We start from the raw sequence: 16629 nt of genomic DNA on the forward strand, positions 1-16629 counted from the left end.
CTTTTTCTACGCTTAAATGTTTCACAGGTCATTGGCTCAAAATATAAATAATCACATTTCCCTGAAATGGACTGAGTGAAAGAAACAAACAGCCAAATCCAGAGATAAACTGTTAAGATATCTCAAAGAAAGACTGAAAAACGAATGGCACTTTGGAGGATTACAAGAAAATCTGTCCTCTGGAAGCAAAAAAGTGACAAGAAATATAGGGTGGATCAAGACTTTTGCTCCAGCTGTGCAGGTATGGTTGGGTTTATGCACTGCTTGTAAAATGTTCATCACAAAGTTCTGTGCCTCTGGTCTTGTAATGGCAGAAAGTGCAGTTACCCATAAAAAGTAGCCTACTAAACCAATTTTTTTCTATTTTTCTTCTTCAGGAAAAATAGTTTAAATAGCTGTCCTTGGTTTTATCCAAGAAGCAGAGAAGTGTCCTCTAACACTGCAGAGTAAACACCTGGGCTTTGATTATATTGATTTCTTATACAGAAACATTGACTAAATTATGACTTGCATGCATATATTTCTGATTTAGGTGCAGAAAAAAAATCGGATCAGTCACTGGAGACAATTTTTGAGATACTTGTTAGTGCTTGTTTACACTGCTCCACTCCAGGCACAAATAGATATTTTCACTACAAATATCCTCCTTGAACCATATTCCCACCCTTCCATCACAAAGGCATTAGTTACAGGCTGTTCTTAATCCTAACTAATCTTAGCTGTTACTCCTGGGGCAGGTTTGATTGACGGCAATTGACACTTACAAAAGCCGGAAGTTAGCCTTCACTGCTTAGTAAAGACAGGAATACAAAGCAGGATACCCACAGTGCTTCTGATAGAGACATGATTCTATGGAGCCGGCTGACCACTGGTAGTCAAAATATCAGTAAGCTATCCTGAAACTGAGGCGAAAGGAAGTCCATGCTGTGCCTGCCTGGAGCAAAGTGCTCAGCTGGTGCTGGAGGGGGAACAAACAGAGGGGAGGAAAGCAAGTGCTTTTGGTTTACACATTTTACCAGACTATAATTAGAGGATGAAAAGATTGAAATATGACTGAATGCCACAAGACACCCTCACACACCTGGCTTTTATGCAGTCACACACATCCGCTCTTGTGGGTCTTGCAAACCCGGTAGGATGGCTACTAATCCGGCAGCACATTTACAATCTGTGTAACGACAACCTGATACTCCCAGTAGGCCACGACGATCACACACCTCCCTGTATGCTATTCATGCTTCTGAGCATGCACACGTTTGCAGCAACAGCTGCATCCCCAACTCAGCTTGGCTTAAAATCAGCTGATTGTTACTCCCTTTATTTCATGGAGCAGCAGCAGTTAGCCTGTTAGCTATCTGTGGCCAGTGAAGCAAAGAGAAAAGTTAGGGTAGAAACCCCCTGTGGTGGTCAAGGCCTCACTGGTATCAGATCATCAGTCTGCTGCATGCTCCAGCACAGTCTCTTTCCCAGTCAATGAACTGAGGTGCGGTATTGAAGACATCCGCAGTATGTCAGTGATACTGAACCACAGGCCATTAGCAGCTATACAGACACAACCAGCCGGCTGTCCAAACCTAATCTGTCTCCGTTTAAAGCTTCAGAAATGCAACCTTATACAACGCCTATGGGAATATGTCTTTCCAGTCACTTCTTAGGAATGAATATCCAGCATATCTTGTAGTTGCACTTCTTTCCCCTGTCTCCTGTCCACTTGGTTTACAGCAAACACCAGCCAAAGAAACTTGGGGCTATATTGAGACAAGGCTTGAGAGCAGGCCTCTTTTTCCCAGACTCACAGATTCCACAAGGGGCTTTTACATCAATCTGTCATATGTGGCTAATGAAAATCACATTCTACAACAGTATTCTCTTAAAGCTGCTAAAGGCACATGCTAACCAGGGGATTAGCCCTGTAACGCAGAGGGACTTTAATTTCACCACCAGCATAAGTCATCGCTGCTGAGCACCAACATTGATATATGGCTTAGGACTTACTAGTGTGTATTATAAGAGGTTTCTGCTGGGTTGGCAACTGGGTTGCAAGAGGACTCTGTTAAGTCACATAAAAGGCTCCGGGTGATTGTGGCAGACATGATGAGAGCCTGTAAACACAACCAGAGTAGTAGGATGCATCTCTTGCAGTTTAACTTAACTTTTCAAGCATACAGGGCAACTCTTTCCTCGGATGATGTTGTGATCTGGCGCCATACAAATAAAGCTGAATGGAAGTGAATTTAATCTTTCCTTGTTGAGATTAATATTTCTACTTTCTTGTCTCCCCTTTAGATTTTACCGGGGTGATTACCACATTGACGTCTGCATCAACGACTACCTGGACGTCTATTGTCCACACTACGCCAGCCCGGTCTCTGACGATCGGGCCGAACGTTACGTGCTCTACATGGTCAACTATGACGGCTACAGCTCCTGCGACCACACTGCCAAGGGCTTCAAACGCTGGGAGTGCAACAGGCCTCTGTCACCAAACGGACCACTGAAGTTTTCTGAGAAGTTCCAGCTCTTCACTCCCTTCTCCTTAGGGTTCGAATTCCGCCCCGGCAGAGAGTATTATTATATCTGTGAGTATGCACTGCCTTCCCTTCGTTCGTGGTCATACTTCTTAAGTTGAATTCCAAGAAGACAAAAACTTAAGCAGACTGTCAGCAGAATCTTTAAGTTTTGATTGTTAGCAACACCACTAAGTTCTAACACAACATTACAACAGATGATTGATCTAAATGACACTTTGGAATAATGCTGAAGCAACATTCAAATCTTGTTTTGCAAGACCTTGAAATGAGGGCCAAAACACGAGCCAGAGGGAAGAAAACATATCTACTGGCGAGGTCTCGCCTGAAGTGTCTTTTGTTGCTGACTGGCTGAGCTCAGCTTTCTCCTCCTCGTGAGAAGACTCGACAAAACAAGCAGCTGGGAAAGTCGTGTTTTCATAAGTGAAGTCAGTGCCCTGCAGGGGCAGAAGAGATGGACTAAATAAGACACAGTGGTAGATTTAAGGTATTTAGCTGACACTTGAGGTCAGGCAAGAACTTCAAGGGTATTAACAGGAACCAGTTATAAGGAGTGGAAGAGTCAGTGGAAAGCCAGTAGTGTTTTGGCACCACAACAAAGAAGAGAATAAAGATAACAAACCCATAGAGAATGAGTGTATAGGTTTTTTTCATACACCCCCTCCTGTGCTGGTGGAACTTTCTAGCATTGCTTCCAGACCCAAAGAGGTGTTTAGGAAGATTCTGGCTAATCTAATCAGTCTTTGGTTTCAGTGCTCCTTTATGATGTTCTCTTTAAAGAACTTAAAGGTCAGTAGGATATATTTTAATTGTGACTGACACAGCCGAGTTCAGATCATTTAAAAACCTTCATCATGCAAGTTTAACCTAACACTCATCCATCTTTTTGTTATTTTTTTCAAGTATAACCTATCAGTTTATGTTTCTGTTGGATCTCTGTTCCTTGGCTCATCTTGGCTCCTAAGCTTGAAGTGTGATTGCATTGTTTGGTAAATTGTGATCTACTAACAGCCATGCCAAAGAATAGTTGATGTTAGAGCAGTTCTTTGGAAGTCTATAAGAAAAGTCATTGCATTCTTACTTCTGCTTCATTTGTTGATTTGGCTCTGAGATTTGTGTGAAAGCAAAGTTCTTGTAGAATTCGATGATGAGGAAAAAATGCAGAGGGGCAGTCCATATGGCTTTGAGCAGTTTTAGGCCATATGAGCTGTCTCTTGCTGACTCAGATTAATGACTCATTATATGAGATTCATGTTTTGTCTTTTCTTTTCTGAGAACAAGCCTTGGCATGGGTTGAAAAAACAAATGACAAAGAGCCCTCCAGGAAATTACAAAGGGCTTATAGTCAGAACATTTATGTTGTGTGGTCTGGAAAGATGGGTACTGTGAAGCCTTAAAGCTTTCTTTTATATGTTTATTCTTTTGTACAATGATCATCATTATAATGAAATAATGGTTTATTTCTTGAAATAATTGAATAATTTTGTTATCTCAAAAAAAAAGGTTTTGAAAATAATAAAACCAATCGTAAAGCAAAAATTACACCAATTTCCAATTAAATTTGATGCCAACCCCTTGTTTTCTGGCTAACCTTGATCATTTTGTGATCTCAACAGAGGAAGCTCATTATCTTTTGATAAACAGTAACAACAGGTGGTTATCTGGAGGGAAAAAAGACAGATTTCTCAAGATAAAAGTCCATTCATTATAGATAACAAATTAGCTTTCTGATCTTGAATAATTAAATAGTGATCTTGAGATATCAGCATCAAAAATATATGTGGCCGCTCTCAGCTTCCATAGTCAGCAAGAAAATGAGTAGGTTTAGTGTAACATTTATGGATTTTTTTGACAGCAAGGAGCAACAGTTCAGGTAAAAACAAGTTAACTGGTTTAGAGCAATATTAGCCATCATTTGAAGTCATGTTTCAAGCACCTGGTATATAAACCCTCCTTTTAGCCCTGGTTTTAGTGTAGACTATCCTGGTTATTACTCATGTTATTGTCGCTAACTTTATTGCTATTATGCATCAGAAAAGTAAAGTAAAATAAGTTTCTTAAAGCTGTTTCGCTTGTAAATTTATGCAACTAAAAGGGAGATAAAGGAAATTAACAAAAATGTACGGCTAAATAAATAAAGAAAGAACCATTAGCTAAAGAAGCTAACATGTTCCTTGATCATTCTCTGGAAGTTTGTAATTATGAGCAACATTTCTTATGGTGGAGTTAATTCAAACATTTTTAATGAAAAAAGCACAGATGAGACTTTCAACTGCTGGATGTTATCAATTGTTAATATAGTGCGAAGCATTAGCATGTTTTTAGCAAGACAGCAGTAGTTATAAGCTGCCCCCCCCCCCCCCCCCCCCCCCCCCGGGTTTCTAACTTGGATTTTTAAACAAAAATGTGAAACGATGAGTTTCTTTATATTGATTCCAGCCAAATTATAAGAATAATTTAAAACTTTTCCCATAATTTCAGTAAAGTCTGTCTTAAAGGCTTGAATTCAAACTGATCTTAGTTTAAAATAAACAAACAAACAAATAAATAAATATGTTTCCATATGAAGAATAATGTCCAGATAGATCCTTACTACTGTGGTAGAGTAAAATATGCTCTGTTAGCTGCTGGTATCGGTGTCAGAATACATGCTGAGCTTGTACATCCACCGAAGCTCAACCATAAATGACAGTGAATACCATTCGGTACACATAATATGGCTTGAATCTGTGAAGCGGATATCTATATGACATATTGAAGGGGGTTCATGTCTGCTCGTCTCAATGAAGACAGACAGTCTTTTGTCCTCCTCTGTGGTGATCGTCATTTGCCCCAGGCATGGGGTAGAGGGCCGGGCTCACGTCAAATGGATGACACCTGCGGTTGGTTGTGGGCCTGTCTGTTTGGCTGACAGGCAGACACCTAAGGAAAAGCTGCCCTGGTGTGGGATCAGTATTTCAACTAGTCCCAAAAGGTCAAAGGTCACCACGATGACGACAGGGTCTGTGCTATGAGCTCCTCCTGGCCTCATGTTTTTCTAATAGAGCCACAGTAGAGCAGGGGAAGCCTGATCCTAATCTCGGGGGATAGAAATCCAATTTTCAGAGGAGACAGTTGAGAGTCTGGCTCTCCCTGTGTGAGAAAGATGACTGTCTCCCTGCAAAGCCCTCATGCTTCAAACGCCTGGGTCCCGCTCGGTGCAGACATTGCAGATCTACATCGATAATGACATGAACCCCGGCAGCACAGTGCCCCTTCAGTTCCCCTTTAGCATCTCACAGCTGAGGCTAAGACAAAAAGGCTTTGTTCCCTGAGATAAGTCGATGATCACAAGAAAAACATTGGATCTAGGAGTATTAATATCAGGATCCATTCACCTCACAGTTGCACCAGAGCCTGGCCCCACACGGCATGTGCGATATGTGCTGTATCGTGTGTTCGTGAATGCCACGGCACATGACCGAACGTGTAAAACGTGTGACTGTGGTATTTGCTGTCATCTCGTCGTCATGGTGAAGCAGCATCCGGATGACCTGACTAACTCTGCGGTCTAGAGTTGCAGGCAGAGCTGGAGTTACAGTGCTGGCAAAGCACGGCTGCGTTGCTGGAGGACAGAAAACCCAGACTCTGACCTCAGTGGCAGACATGAGAGAAAGGTGGTGCAGTTGGGTGGTTGTGTGTTGGGATGGTGGCTCAGAAGGGGTGACAAAGTGAGATGAAAGAAAGCAAGCATGACAAAATGGCAGCAACACATGAAGCTGATAAATATTAGAAAACAAGGTTTTATGAAGCTTATCCTTTACATTTAAACAAGGCATTAAATCAGTACACGTTTTAAATAATTATACAGAGTTTGAACCAATTAGCTGAAAGTCTATTTAATTTTTTTTCATCAGTTCATTTTATCAACAACTTATTCATAAAGATAATGAGAACAGCTTGTTTGTCACAGAGATGTTGGCGTGTTATCATTTAAACCAACTACATATGTTGCACATGGCATCGGTGTCTGCGCTGAATTAATTGGCAGTGAAGTAGGAAGTGTATGTACTGTTGCTATGGTTACTTTGAACTTCATGCATTTCTTGGTCTCTTTGAAAAAAAAACATATAAATAGTCCTTCAAAAAATAGATATACTGCAGTTCCTTTTGCTTTTCTGGTCAGCCGGTGACATACGCAGAAAATCAACAGTAATTCATCAAGTGAAAATTCAGCCTCCATCCTCTTCGACTGGAAGATTTGCTTCTCTGCTGTCTTACATATCAGTGCACAAAAGTGTATTTAGGGATTTGGCTGCTGGTCCAATAAAAACAGCAGCTTGAAGAAGTCAACACATGTTTCCTGACACTGCACTGACTAAAAAGTTCATCATTTTCATCGGAAAGTTATCAAGAGAATATTTCAAAAGCATAAGTCTTGGCTAAGGCTCTAATCCAAATGATTTATGAGATTTGTTGGCAATTTTAAAAGGAAAGTCAAGCAAATTTCTTCATTCTTCCTCCAGAGATTATGTACAAGAGTGCAGAAGTGTACTTTTTATTTGTGTGGGTCTGATAAAATGAGAGGAAATCTCAACAAAAAGAGCAGAAGACACACAAAAGAGAAACTTAAGTTGAGTTAAGTTCTGTTCCAGCCACTGACGCGGTGCGAGGTAAGTTACTCGATACCCGCTGACACAGACAGAAGCAGCGTGATTGACAATGTTTCTTTAGTTTATTTCCTCCCGCGGTCGCTTCACTTCCAATATGCCTCTCGTGCAAGAGTTTAAAGATGATTTTTATCTGCTCTCACAGCCACACGGCATCTGATAAAGTGTCTTTTGAAATAAGAGCTCAAGTCATCTGCGACAGTGGAAACACTGACACGCTTTACTTTTATCAGGAATTTACCGCTGGGCCAGAATCCATCATACTGGGTGACGGGGGAGCAGAGGGGTCTGTGGACAAACTGTGTACACGTCCTACTCACATTTGTGCACAGATGCACATACACGGGAAACCACAGCATTCATACACGCATGCATATGTGCTCAATGGACCGTTGCAGAGTTTTAAATGTGTGTGTTTGTGCATTCAGATCAAGCACAGTTTGAGACAGTTGGCAGACTGTGGGAAATGACAGAGGTCATGCTATTGAGACATGAGATACAAAGACAAAATCTACTGTCGGGTGAAGATAAGGGCAGACAGAACATAAAAAAACACGCCTGATAAAAGTTCAAGTCATTAGTTACAGCTGGATACCTTCAGTATTACTTGAAAATTGAAAAAAAAAAAAGTTTTTAATCTCTGCCTTTCACAATCGGGAAACAGGGGAAATGAGATTTTGTAGGTGAGCATTATGGTGTGCCACACTTCTACAGAAACGACTGCCCACGGCCAAATTAGTCTTGGAAATAGGAGGGTGACATTGACATGAAATATGGAAAATAAAACCCTTTTACATCAGGATGAGAGGGAAGCTCAGGCTGTGAGATAAAGCTCTTTAGTCTCTGTTCAAAAGGAAGATAAGTGTGGAATAACTCTGATGAAGGAACAATCGACCTTGTCAGATTATTCATTTCTTTTGTTTCACTGGTTTTTAAGTGAGGGTGGATTTAGTGCTTGAAGAGAAGTTATAAAGTAAGTAAAAATAAAAAATGTTGAGTGAGTTTGGGGATCATAGAGAGCACCACTGTCTACTTGCTGACCAGCATCATAGGAAATGCTACTCTTTGTTGTTTTTTTTTTTTTTTTTGAAAAATGAAATGAAAATGAAAATTAAATTAAATGAATAATACTTTATTTAACTGCTGAGGGGACATTATGTTAAAATAAGGTTATATCTTATGTTTGTTTATGTTAATTCTATCATATTCATTCATCTCGCTGCTTCTTGAAGAAGCCTCTGACTGAACACTCTCATTGTGTTGTGTAGAGGAACTGAAGACTTGCAGCTTATACAGCATTCTTCCCTGGACAATCAGCTCCAGGAGCTCAAAACTCACTGCTGACAGGTCAATGTCTTGTGTGCAGAACTTTTCCTTTACAGTGACACGTTTAAGTTTAAAAGTACTACAGGAGCTCCTCCTTTCAGCTTTCCACCAACTTAATTGTTTCAATCTGCTTGTACAGTCTTAAAGTAGTGTGTAAACAAGATACGATGCAATATAATACAATATGATATACTTTATTGTCCCCATAGGAAAATTTGCCCGGGTTATGTTCCTGCAGCCATATCTCGGTGAAACACATACTGCTGCATTCTCTGTATTCCTTCTGTGTACTTGTTGGTGCTTCAAGCCCGTCCAGAGTTGCATTTTGAGCCCCACATTAACTGTTAAGTTCCTTCATCTAACAGTTAGGACTAATATCAAAGTATTTTATGTTTTGTTGTCAGAGTATGTTCAACATGTATCCGAACACTTCAGATACATGTGATCTGAATATTTATTTTTGCTGGTAGATACAACATCAAGTAAAAAAAGTTTATTTTCATATTACCCCAGATATTATTGCCAGAGACATACACATTTCACCATTTAGATTTTTTTATTTTATAGAATACATTTGTGTCATTACCTTGTGAAGCAGCTGGATTCTTGCCGGTTTACTGGAAAGCATAAAAATATAAAGTTTTTACTTGACAAATATATTGTTAGAACAATAAACATCTTACATTGTATTATGAGCTCCTGTTTTTCTTTTCGTGGGGTGACAACATTAAGCTTCTGTACAAGATGGCAAAATTTCTTTATTTTATATTTAACCTTTAAATACAAAACATACTGATATGTTATCGTTAAAACCAGAAATGTATGTAAGTTTAAAAAATGTAGTAGGTGCTCAAATTGGGTATTAAAAGAATAAATGAAGTGAGAAATTAAGCCTGATGGGCTGCAGTGCCGATACCTGCAGGCTTTGACACCTTCATCTTTTTATGCTTTTTAATATCTTAATTATGTCTGTTGTTAGGTTAAAAAGTTCAAGTGCAGTAATAATTCTGACATTTAAACTGACATTTTCATTTGCAATGACATTTCACATTGTCACACAGCTGTAGATTACATCAGGCTAGGTATTTCTAATGCGTAAAACTGAAGGTAATGTGACTCAAATATCTCCTGTTTTACTGTGTCGTGCGTTCACAGCCTCCATGACCGACGTCAAAGGAAGGAGGAGCTGCCTTCGACTCAAAGTCTTCGTCAGGCCTCCAAGTGAGTCACGGATTGTTGTGTCTTCCTTCTCCAGTTTTCCATTCTGCTGTGCTCCAGCTTGTGATCAGGCTGCAGGCCCGAGATGTTTGACTTAATCTTCCAATCTCTTCTCCCCTCTTTGTTTTCCAAAGACAATTGTGTGAAAAACTCTGGGAGCGTGCAGGAAGGAGTCGATTTTGACGACAACAGTCACAATTCGCTTGAACCCAGAGGTTTGTGGGAATATACAGTCCATAATGTTTATGTTTGTGTGCTAGAGAAAAATATTACATCAATTGGTACTACTTGTGCTCACATTTAGAGCATTTTTTCTTTACATAAACAGCTTGAGTTATGAAACTTAATGATTATAAATATAATTTTCTATTCACCAGAACCCAGTCTGTAGCTTATAGCGTCTGATAATCTAGCATAAAGTAAGTTACAACTTTACTTTTCAATTAAAGTTTTTGTCCCAGTGCAGGAGAACTGGTGGGTTAATGATTTGCCAACTGAAGCACAGTACCAGTCAAAAATGTCAACACACTTTTCATCAGGTTTAATGGGAAAGTATCTTTAAACTTTTGACAGGTACTGTATGTCAAAAGGTGGCCGTGAGCTCTATTTTAGCTTCTTAAAATCTTTTTTTCCAGGTAAATTGTCATGATGCATACTAAAATGTCTGACAATATACCTGGGGACAAGTTGGCGCCACATGGAAAACCTTAAGTTTTGTACATTTCATACAAACTATGCACTTTGTAGCATTTAGACCACTTTGAAACCTGTTAAATGTATGCAAGTTAACTCCCAGCTCCATACTAGTATAAGATATAAGATAAGAAACAGTCCATATTTTGGACATGTGCACAGCATGAGTTCAAGTACAGTTGTAGAAGTATTTTTATTAATTTTTTAAAATATTTTTTGTATCATACAGATATTCAGAGAGACTTTCTGCCATTATTCTGATATTTTTTTAAAATTATATATACATTTTAGCAGATCTATCCAGCTAAGTAAAAATCCCATCGTTTCACTTTGTCTTTAACAACAGAGGTGCTCTTGTTGACGTAATAATGTTGACTTTCTTTTCCAGTTCATAATGTTCAGTGACAGCAAACTTTTTTGTCAGTGTGTTTTGATATCATCACTTAGAATTTTCCATCTCAGCCAGTGTTTTGATGTATACACAGGTATTTATTGTGTCATCTTTAACCCTTTGTGAGGCCTGTGTGTTACACAAAAAAATCACACCCCCACAATGAAATGAGAATATCTCGGCAACCAACAGATAAAGTGAAGCAGAAAAAATGAAGGTTTTAGTACAGAAAGTTCAGACGAGGTTCGGCACCACCTCTTCTCAAAGTTCAGGGAGGTACCTGAGATACCACAATTGGGACCCAGATGAGGAAGGTGGCCAGGAGTCTCAATTTTTCTTGTTATTAATGAGGGATTAAAATAGCAATTGAAAACATTTTTGAGCAATTCCACTAGCTGGTTTTATCTTTTTTGGGGTACCTCAAGTTTTAAAAGGTTAAGCCCTTTTGCACTAATGCAACACCCAATCATCAAACTCCCACCTCTGTGCCTCACAGTCAAGGCTCTGAACGCTCTCTCATTGTCCCAGTCAAGTTAAAGTTAAACAGGCAGAACCAGCATTTGATCAAAGTATGGGCTCACAAAATTCATTATCTTTCAGTGTTCTTCAGTAAGGTTTAATCTTTGAGTTGTGATCTTAAAAGCAAGCAGGGGACGACTTTTAAACATGCAGTGTTTTTCTGCCATTAGAGAAACATGTTTCTATTGATTACCCCAGTGCTGAGTGGGGCAGGCATCTTTCCATGTGGATCCATGATGCAAATATTCAAGGAGATGTACATCCAAAGATCTGGCATTTATAGACCATTTTATAACAAATTTTTAATTGGGCTAACTAAAAAAAAAAGATGTCTTCTCAGTTTTGTTTTATAGTTTCTCTAAATTGTGTTTCAGTGATCAGTTTGCTGTTTTGTGCAAACAGATTTCTGCCACTAATTAGAGAATAAATGCATTAAAATTGTACAATTCTGAATAGTATCGGGGCTATTAAACAGGGGTTTACTATTTCTTTGTTGCATGCCAAGTCAGGATCCAGACAGCAATTAGCTTAGACGTAAGCTTAGCCATGAGACTTACATTTTTCCACGCATGTCAAAAAAAGTAATCTTAGTTGTGCAGCTGTTTTCTGTTTTAATGATGATTATCTCCCTCCCTCTCCTCTCAGATGGTATCAGTCACGAGTCACCAGAACCAGCAAGAAGGGACGTGAACTCTGTCAGTCGGCACCAGTTTTCAGTCCTGCTGCTCAGCTCCGCCCTCATGCTGCTGGCTGCCATCTTGTCTTTATAGCGTCCAGTCCCAGAAATTCCCACAGCAATGAACTTTCCTGATTGGACCACAGGCCGCTTTACCCTGCAACACCTCCCCTCAAGGAGCACTTTTTTAAATAAAAAAGAAGAGACAAAAGAAAAGTACAAAAACACTAATAATCTCTCTTGGTCAAAGAGAGGGAAGGGACTTCAGCAGAGAAGCCTTCGTTGTTTATTGACTTTTTAAAAACGCTGATTCTTGACTTTCTAGCAGGCGCTGACAGTCGAGGCGCCCCGAGATGGAAGCGCCTCCCACCTGTTTGCCTCGCTACCATCCATAGTATGCAGATATTATACCATGTATTATTTGTGTTGGAGAAGAGCACACAAACATGCTTTTTAAAAAAATTCACTCACGAAACACTATCATCACAATCAGTACACTCCCTAGCCCGAACGGTGAAGCACAGCAGGATCCTTCAAAAGTTTACAGACCTTACTTTATTTTGTGTTCGGAAATGTCACGACTTGAAGCTCGGCTGATTTTTATTTAGGAGGATTTAGGAAGATCTGGGAGCGACGGTTCACAAACAGGCCGGAAAAGAAGAAAACCAGGAAGGATGATGTTGCTAGGAGACTGCTGCTAAGAGCATGGGGCTACGAGGCGGGCCTTGATGACTTAACCTTCCCCTCAGGTTAGAAAGGATGCATCGTTACAGACCCTGGAGGACCCTTGTTGAGAAAGAGAGAAAAAAAAAAAAAGAATTAAAGCACTCTTCTTTTAGTGTTTGAATAGGGGCGATTTAATGATCAATTAATGTATTTGTTTTGTCTGTTTTTTAATAAATCACATAATTGAATTGTAGCAGCCAACACGGGTGTACAGTAAACTATTTGAATGGCGAATAGAAGTGGATATGGTATTTTTGCGAGGCAAAATGTGTTTTCCTATTTATTGTGAGGTCCTTCTGCTTTTTTTTTTCTTCTGGTTTAGTCTGTAAGTACAGTAGAAAGGCAATAAAAACAAAGATATTTACTCTTTACGTTAGTCCGTATTACACAGCTCATTTTATACACTAATACAAAAAAAGGTTTGTATGTTTTTGAATGATCAAAAATGATGTTTTTTCATTGTTTTTAAGAAAGTCCAGAAAGAAAGAAAGTTAAAAGAAGAGTCTGATGTGCATCAGGGTGTAGAGGTAGAATATTTGTGTTCTGAGTTTGTCATTAACTAATGTCACAAATGTAGTTTAACTGTTCCACGACTTGTTTTTGTGAATCACTATTTACACAGCTATTGTAAATTGAAGCAAATTTACAAAGTTCAGGGACGTGTCCACACCTAATACAAGGTGAAATTAGATTTTTTTTTTTTTGTCTTTTTCTTTTTTTTATTTTATGGAAATGGTTGGGAGATTTACTTCTTTAAATGTCGAAGCAAAGTGGCTAAAAGACGTGATTCAGTGAGCAAATGCAAGCAGGTGGATCAGGGGCGTGTCGGGTTGCTGGTTGCACTATTCAGTTTCCTTCTCGGATGTTGTGTAAAATGGCATCTGAACAGAAAATACACTGTCGGTACTCCTGTAAAGGTTATTTTTGGAATAAAAAGCGGACCGCTAGGGAAGGTGGGAAACTGAAGCTCCTGCCAGCGGTGGATCTGAGGGGTAAAACCGAGCAAGAAACATGCGATGAATTTCTTTGGGCAAAAGTCTTTCTCAAAAGCACAACTATCTGTAAAGGAAGCACCTCTTGGGGAAAATTAGGGACACTGTTGGTTTTTAGACAATAAGAAATTAGATAATAAATATTTTAAATTCATTAAAAGAACTTTATTTGAGTTTTGGTAAAAGCTGGAATGCAGTAAAATTTTATTTTGCCTCTTACTCAGTTGGGCGCTATAAGATTTATAGAATTAAAATGATGATTATATGATAACAAACCGATTATGTGTAAAGTGTCATTACCAAGATAAGAGAGAAAATTTATGGTTTATGGTCATAAATTCCTCATTTAAGAATGCACAGTATAAATAAACAGTAGTGAAATGCTTTCATCTCATGAGTTGGAATATTACAAAGTTTTTTCACATGAAAAAGTCTAAACAAATTAATAAAAAAAAAGGCAAAAAAGAGAAAAACTCATAAATTTCTACCCAAGAAGATTAAAGATTAAAGCTTTACTAATTTTCAAAGACAGCTCTGGATCAGGGTGGAAGATTTTCTGATCATTTCCTCTCTTGAAAGGGTCTCATCAATAATTCATCTTCCAAAGCCGAGCAGACCGTATTGTTCAAAGTTTGGGTTTTTTATTTGATCCTCCCAGCCTTTTAAATGCAGACTCAGAACTGCAAACTCAGTCTAATAGATGCACAGCCTTTTCCATCTGTAGTAAAAACTCAAATTACATTTGGCACTGATTTGGTCAAAGTTTTTTTTTTTTTTTTTTATGATAGAATTATCATTTCTTCCCTCAAAACTATTTATCATTAATGATTGAAAAACAGAATGAAGAATGAATAGTAAAAACCCCACATCCACTGTTGGCAGGCTGTATGATGTAAAACCTAATTTATTCTCTACATTAAATAAACATACAGACGGAGCCTTTTTTCTGTCCTCTGCGTTCCTTCTGTGTATTTCCGTCCGTTTTCAGAGAGCTTCAAGATGCGTCGCCAGATTCAGCAGTCCCACCGGAAACAGTAGGGGGCAGTGTTGCTCAGTAAAGCTCGTACAAACAGCAAAATGAACAAAGAAGAGGAAGAAGCTGCTATCTGATAGCCGCATAGACGACCACCATCTACATCTACCTCTTTTTATGGGTCTTCCTGGGAATGTTCATTGTTATGATATCCTACTGGCGGCGTGTTTGCTGTTGTCTGAAACTGTCTGAGAAGTGAACTCTGCACTGCCCTCTAGTGGAATTGTTGCCTAACAACCATGCCAACGTAAAGCACACAGAATGTGGAATGTGACATTTAACATGCACATACCTTTACCCACTTAAAGGAAGCATAAATGAGGCTTAACTGAACAACTTTATATTAAGGTAATATTTTTTGGGAATTAGATAGTGGTTACCTGAAAATTTATAATCCAATTTTTTTCCAATTTCTTTCCCATAACTGGAGTATTTGAAGAGGTATTCATTTGAAAAACTAATGGGATTAATCACAATTATTTTCCTCCTGTCCATCAACCGTCCATCAACCGTCCATCTGAAAGCCTCGCCTTCAGCCACGCCAAACTGAGACAAACCGACCCGTTAATTTTGTGGATACCGTGTATCCAACAGTTAGTCTGATGTAACATACAGTGTTAGATGCTCTTTTTTTATTTCACACCGCTTTTTCAAAGGCGACGTAGCTGACGCATTCATGTTTTTAGCATGAAAGAAACATTTGATACAAATAAAATCCTGACTTTCATTTTGTACGTCTTTTATAGGAAACAGAAACAAACCGCGTGTTTTTTGAGCCGAGGCACATATCAAACATGCAGTACGGTCGCGTTACAATCATGAATCAAAAGGGCCCGAACAAAGAACTGATGGATCACGAAGAGCTGGAAAACCTTTGCTCCTTTTTTTTTCATCTTCTTTATTTACGATTGCTGATACTGCGACTGGCGTAACTGACTTGTAATGCTGTAAAAGCTCAATGTGTTTGTGGCAGCAGAAAAGAGAAAAAAAGAAGTTTTTCACATCAAATGTTGATGTTTCACATGTTTTTTTTTTAACATACTGTGCATCAAGAGGGGTGGATAATGTCTTTGAAGGACTTCATCACCTGATTTTTGGTACCTTGTAGCTAGAAGCTAACACCACATCGTCTGTCCTTGGTTTGCAGCATCAGTTCTTCATGTTTTGTATCTTTAAAAAAAATGGCTGTGTGCTTTTTGTCAATGCATCTAGCAGTGAAAAATGTTTTGTACCATTAACCACAACTGTTTTGTTTTTGTCGTTTTTTTCCAACTGAGACATGGATATGCCACAAAACTGCACATTTCTTTCAACCTTGTAGTGACTGTTTCTTGTGCCTATATGAATCCCATCCTCTTCTGTACTCATCCAAGCAATTCTGTCTTTTTCCTGTTCAACCTCCTCACTAGACTTTTCTACAAAAAAAGGCCATGTCTTTGTAAATACACGTGTTGGAGCAGCTATGACTAATTAAAAGAAACAAAAAAAGATTTAATAAATATTTCTTTGTCGTTGTAAATATCCTGTGTGATTTATTTTACTAGTGGTGTAAATGAGTGAAGGTTTGTGAAATGGGAAGGGCAAGGAGAAAGCGAGAAAGCTTCGGCAGAGAGCTGGATGTTTGTCTTGGTTGTCACGCGGTGCATAATCACACGGGCTGAGTCCAGGGGAAGTGGGCGAGCAGCTGTTTCTCTATAATCTGGAGGTAATTCACAGACTGAAATAACAAAAACAGAAACAGCTTCAATTAATCTTGCGGGAATGTGCAGCACTTCGAGGAGCTCTGCCAAGAAAGCTGTGTCTCACACGCTCTTTTGCTCTTCGCTCCAGTCTGCCGCCCCTGCTGTCTGCTTCAATTTCTCACTTTCTTTGTCTCAG

General features: G+C 39.1%; 1 protein-coding gene across 1 annotated transcript in view; it reads left to right on the top strand.

The window, feature by feature from the left end:
- Nucleotides 1-16265, top strand: part of LOC121630435 (ephrin-A5b-like) — an 88746-nt gene extending 72481 nt beyond the window's left edge. The window contains exons 2-5 of the mRNA XM_041970719.1: nt 2287-2579; nt 9659-9724; nt 9856-9936; nt 11970-16265. Of these exons, the coding sequence (XP_041826653.1) occupies nt 2287-2579; nt 9659-9724; nt 9856-9936; nt 11970-12094 (565 nt within the window). The 3' untranslated portion in view covers nt 12095-16265. The remainder of the gene's footprint in view (nt 1-2286; nt 2580-9658; nt 9725-9855; nt 9937-11969) is intronic.
- The last annotated feature ends 364 nt before the right edge of the window (nt 16266-16629 follow it).

This window comes from Melanotaenia boesemani, chromosome 19 (assembly GCF_017639745.1).
Source record: "Melanotaenia boesemani isolate fMelBoe1 chromosome 19, fMelBoe1.pri, whole genome shotgun sequence".
Classification (NCBI taxonomy): domain Eukaryota; kingdom Metazoa; phylum Chordata; class Actinopteri; order Atheriniformes; family Melanotaeniidae; genus Melanotaenia; species Melanotaenia boesemani.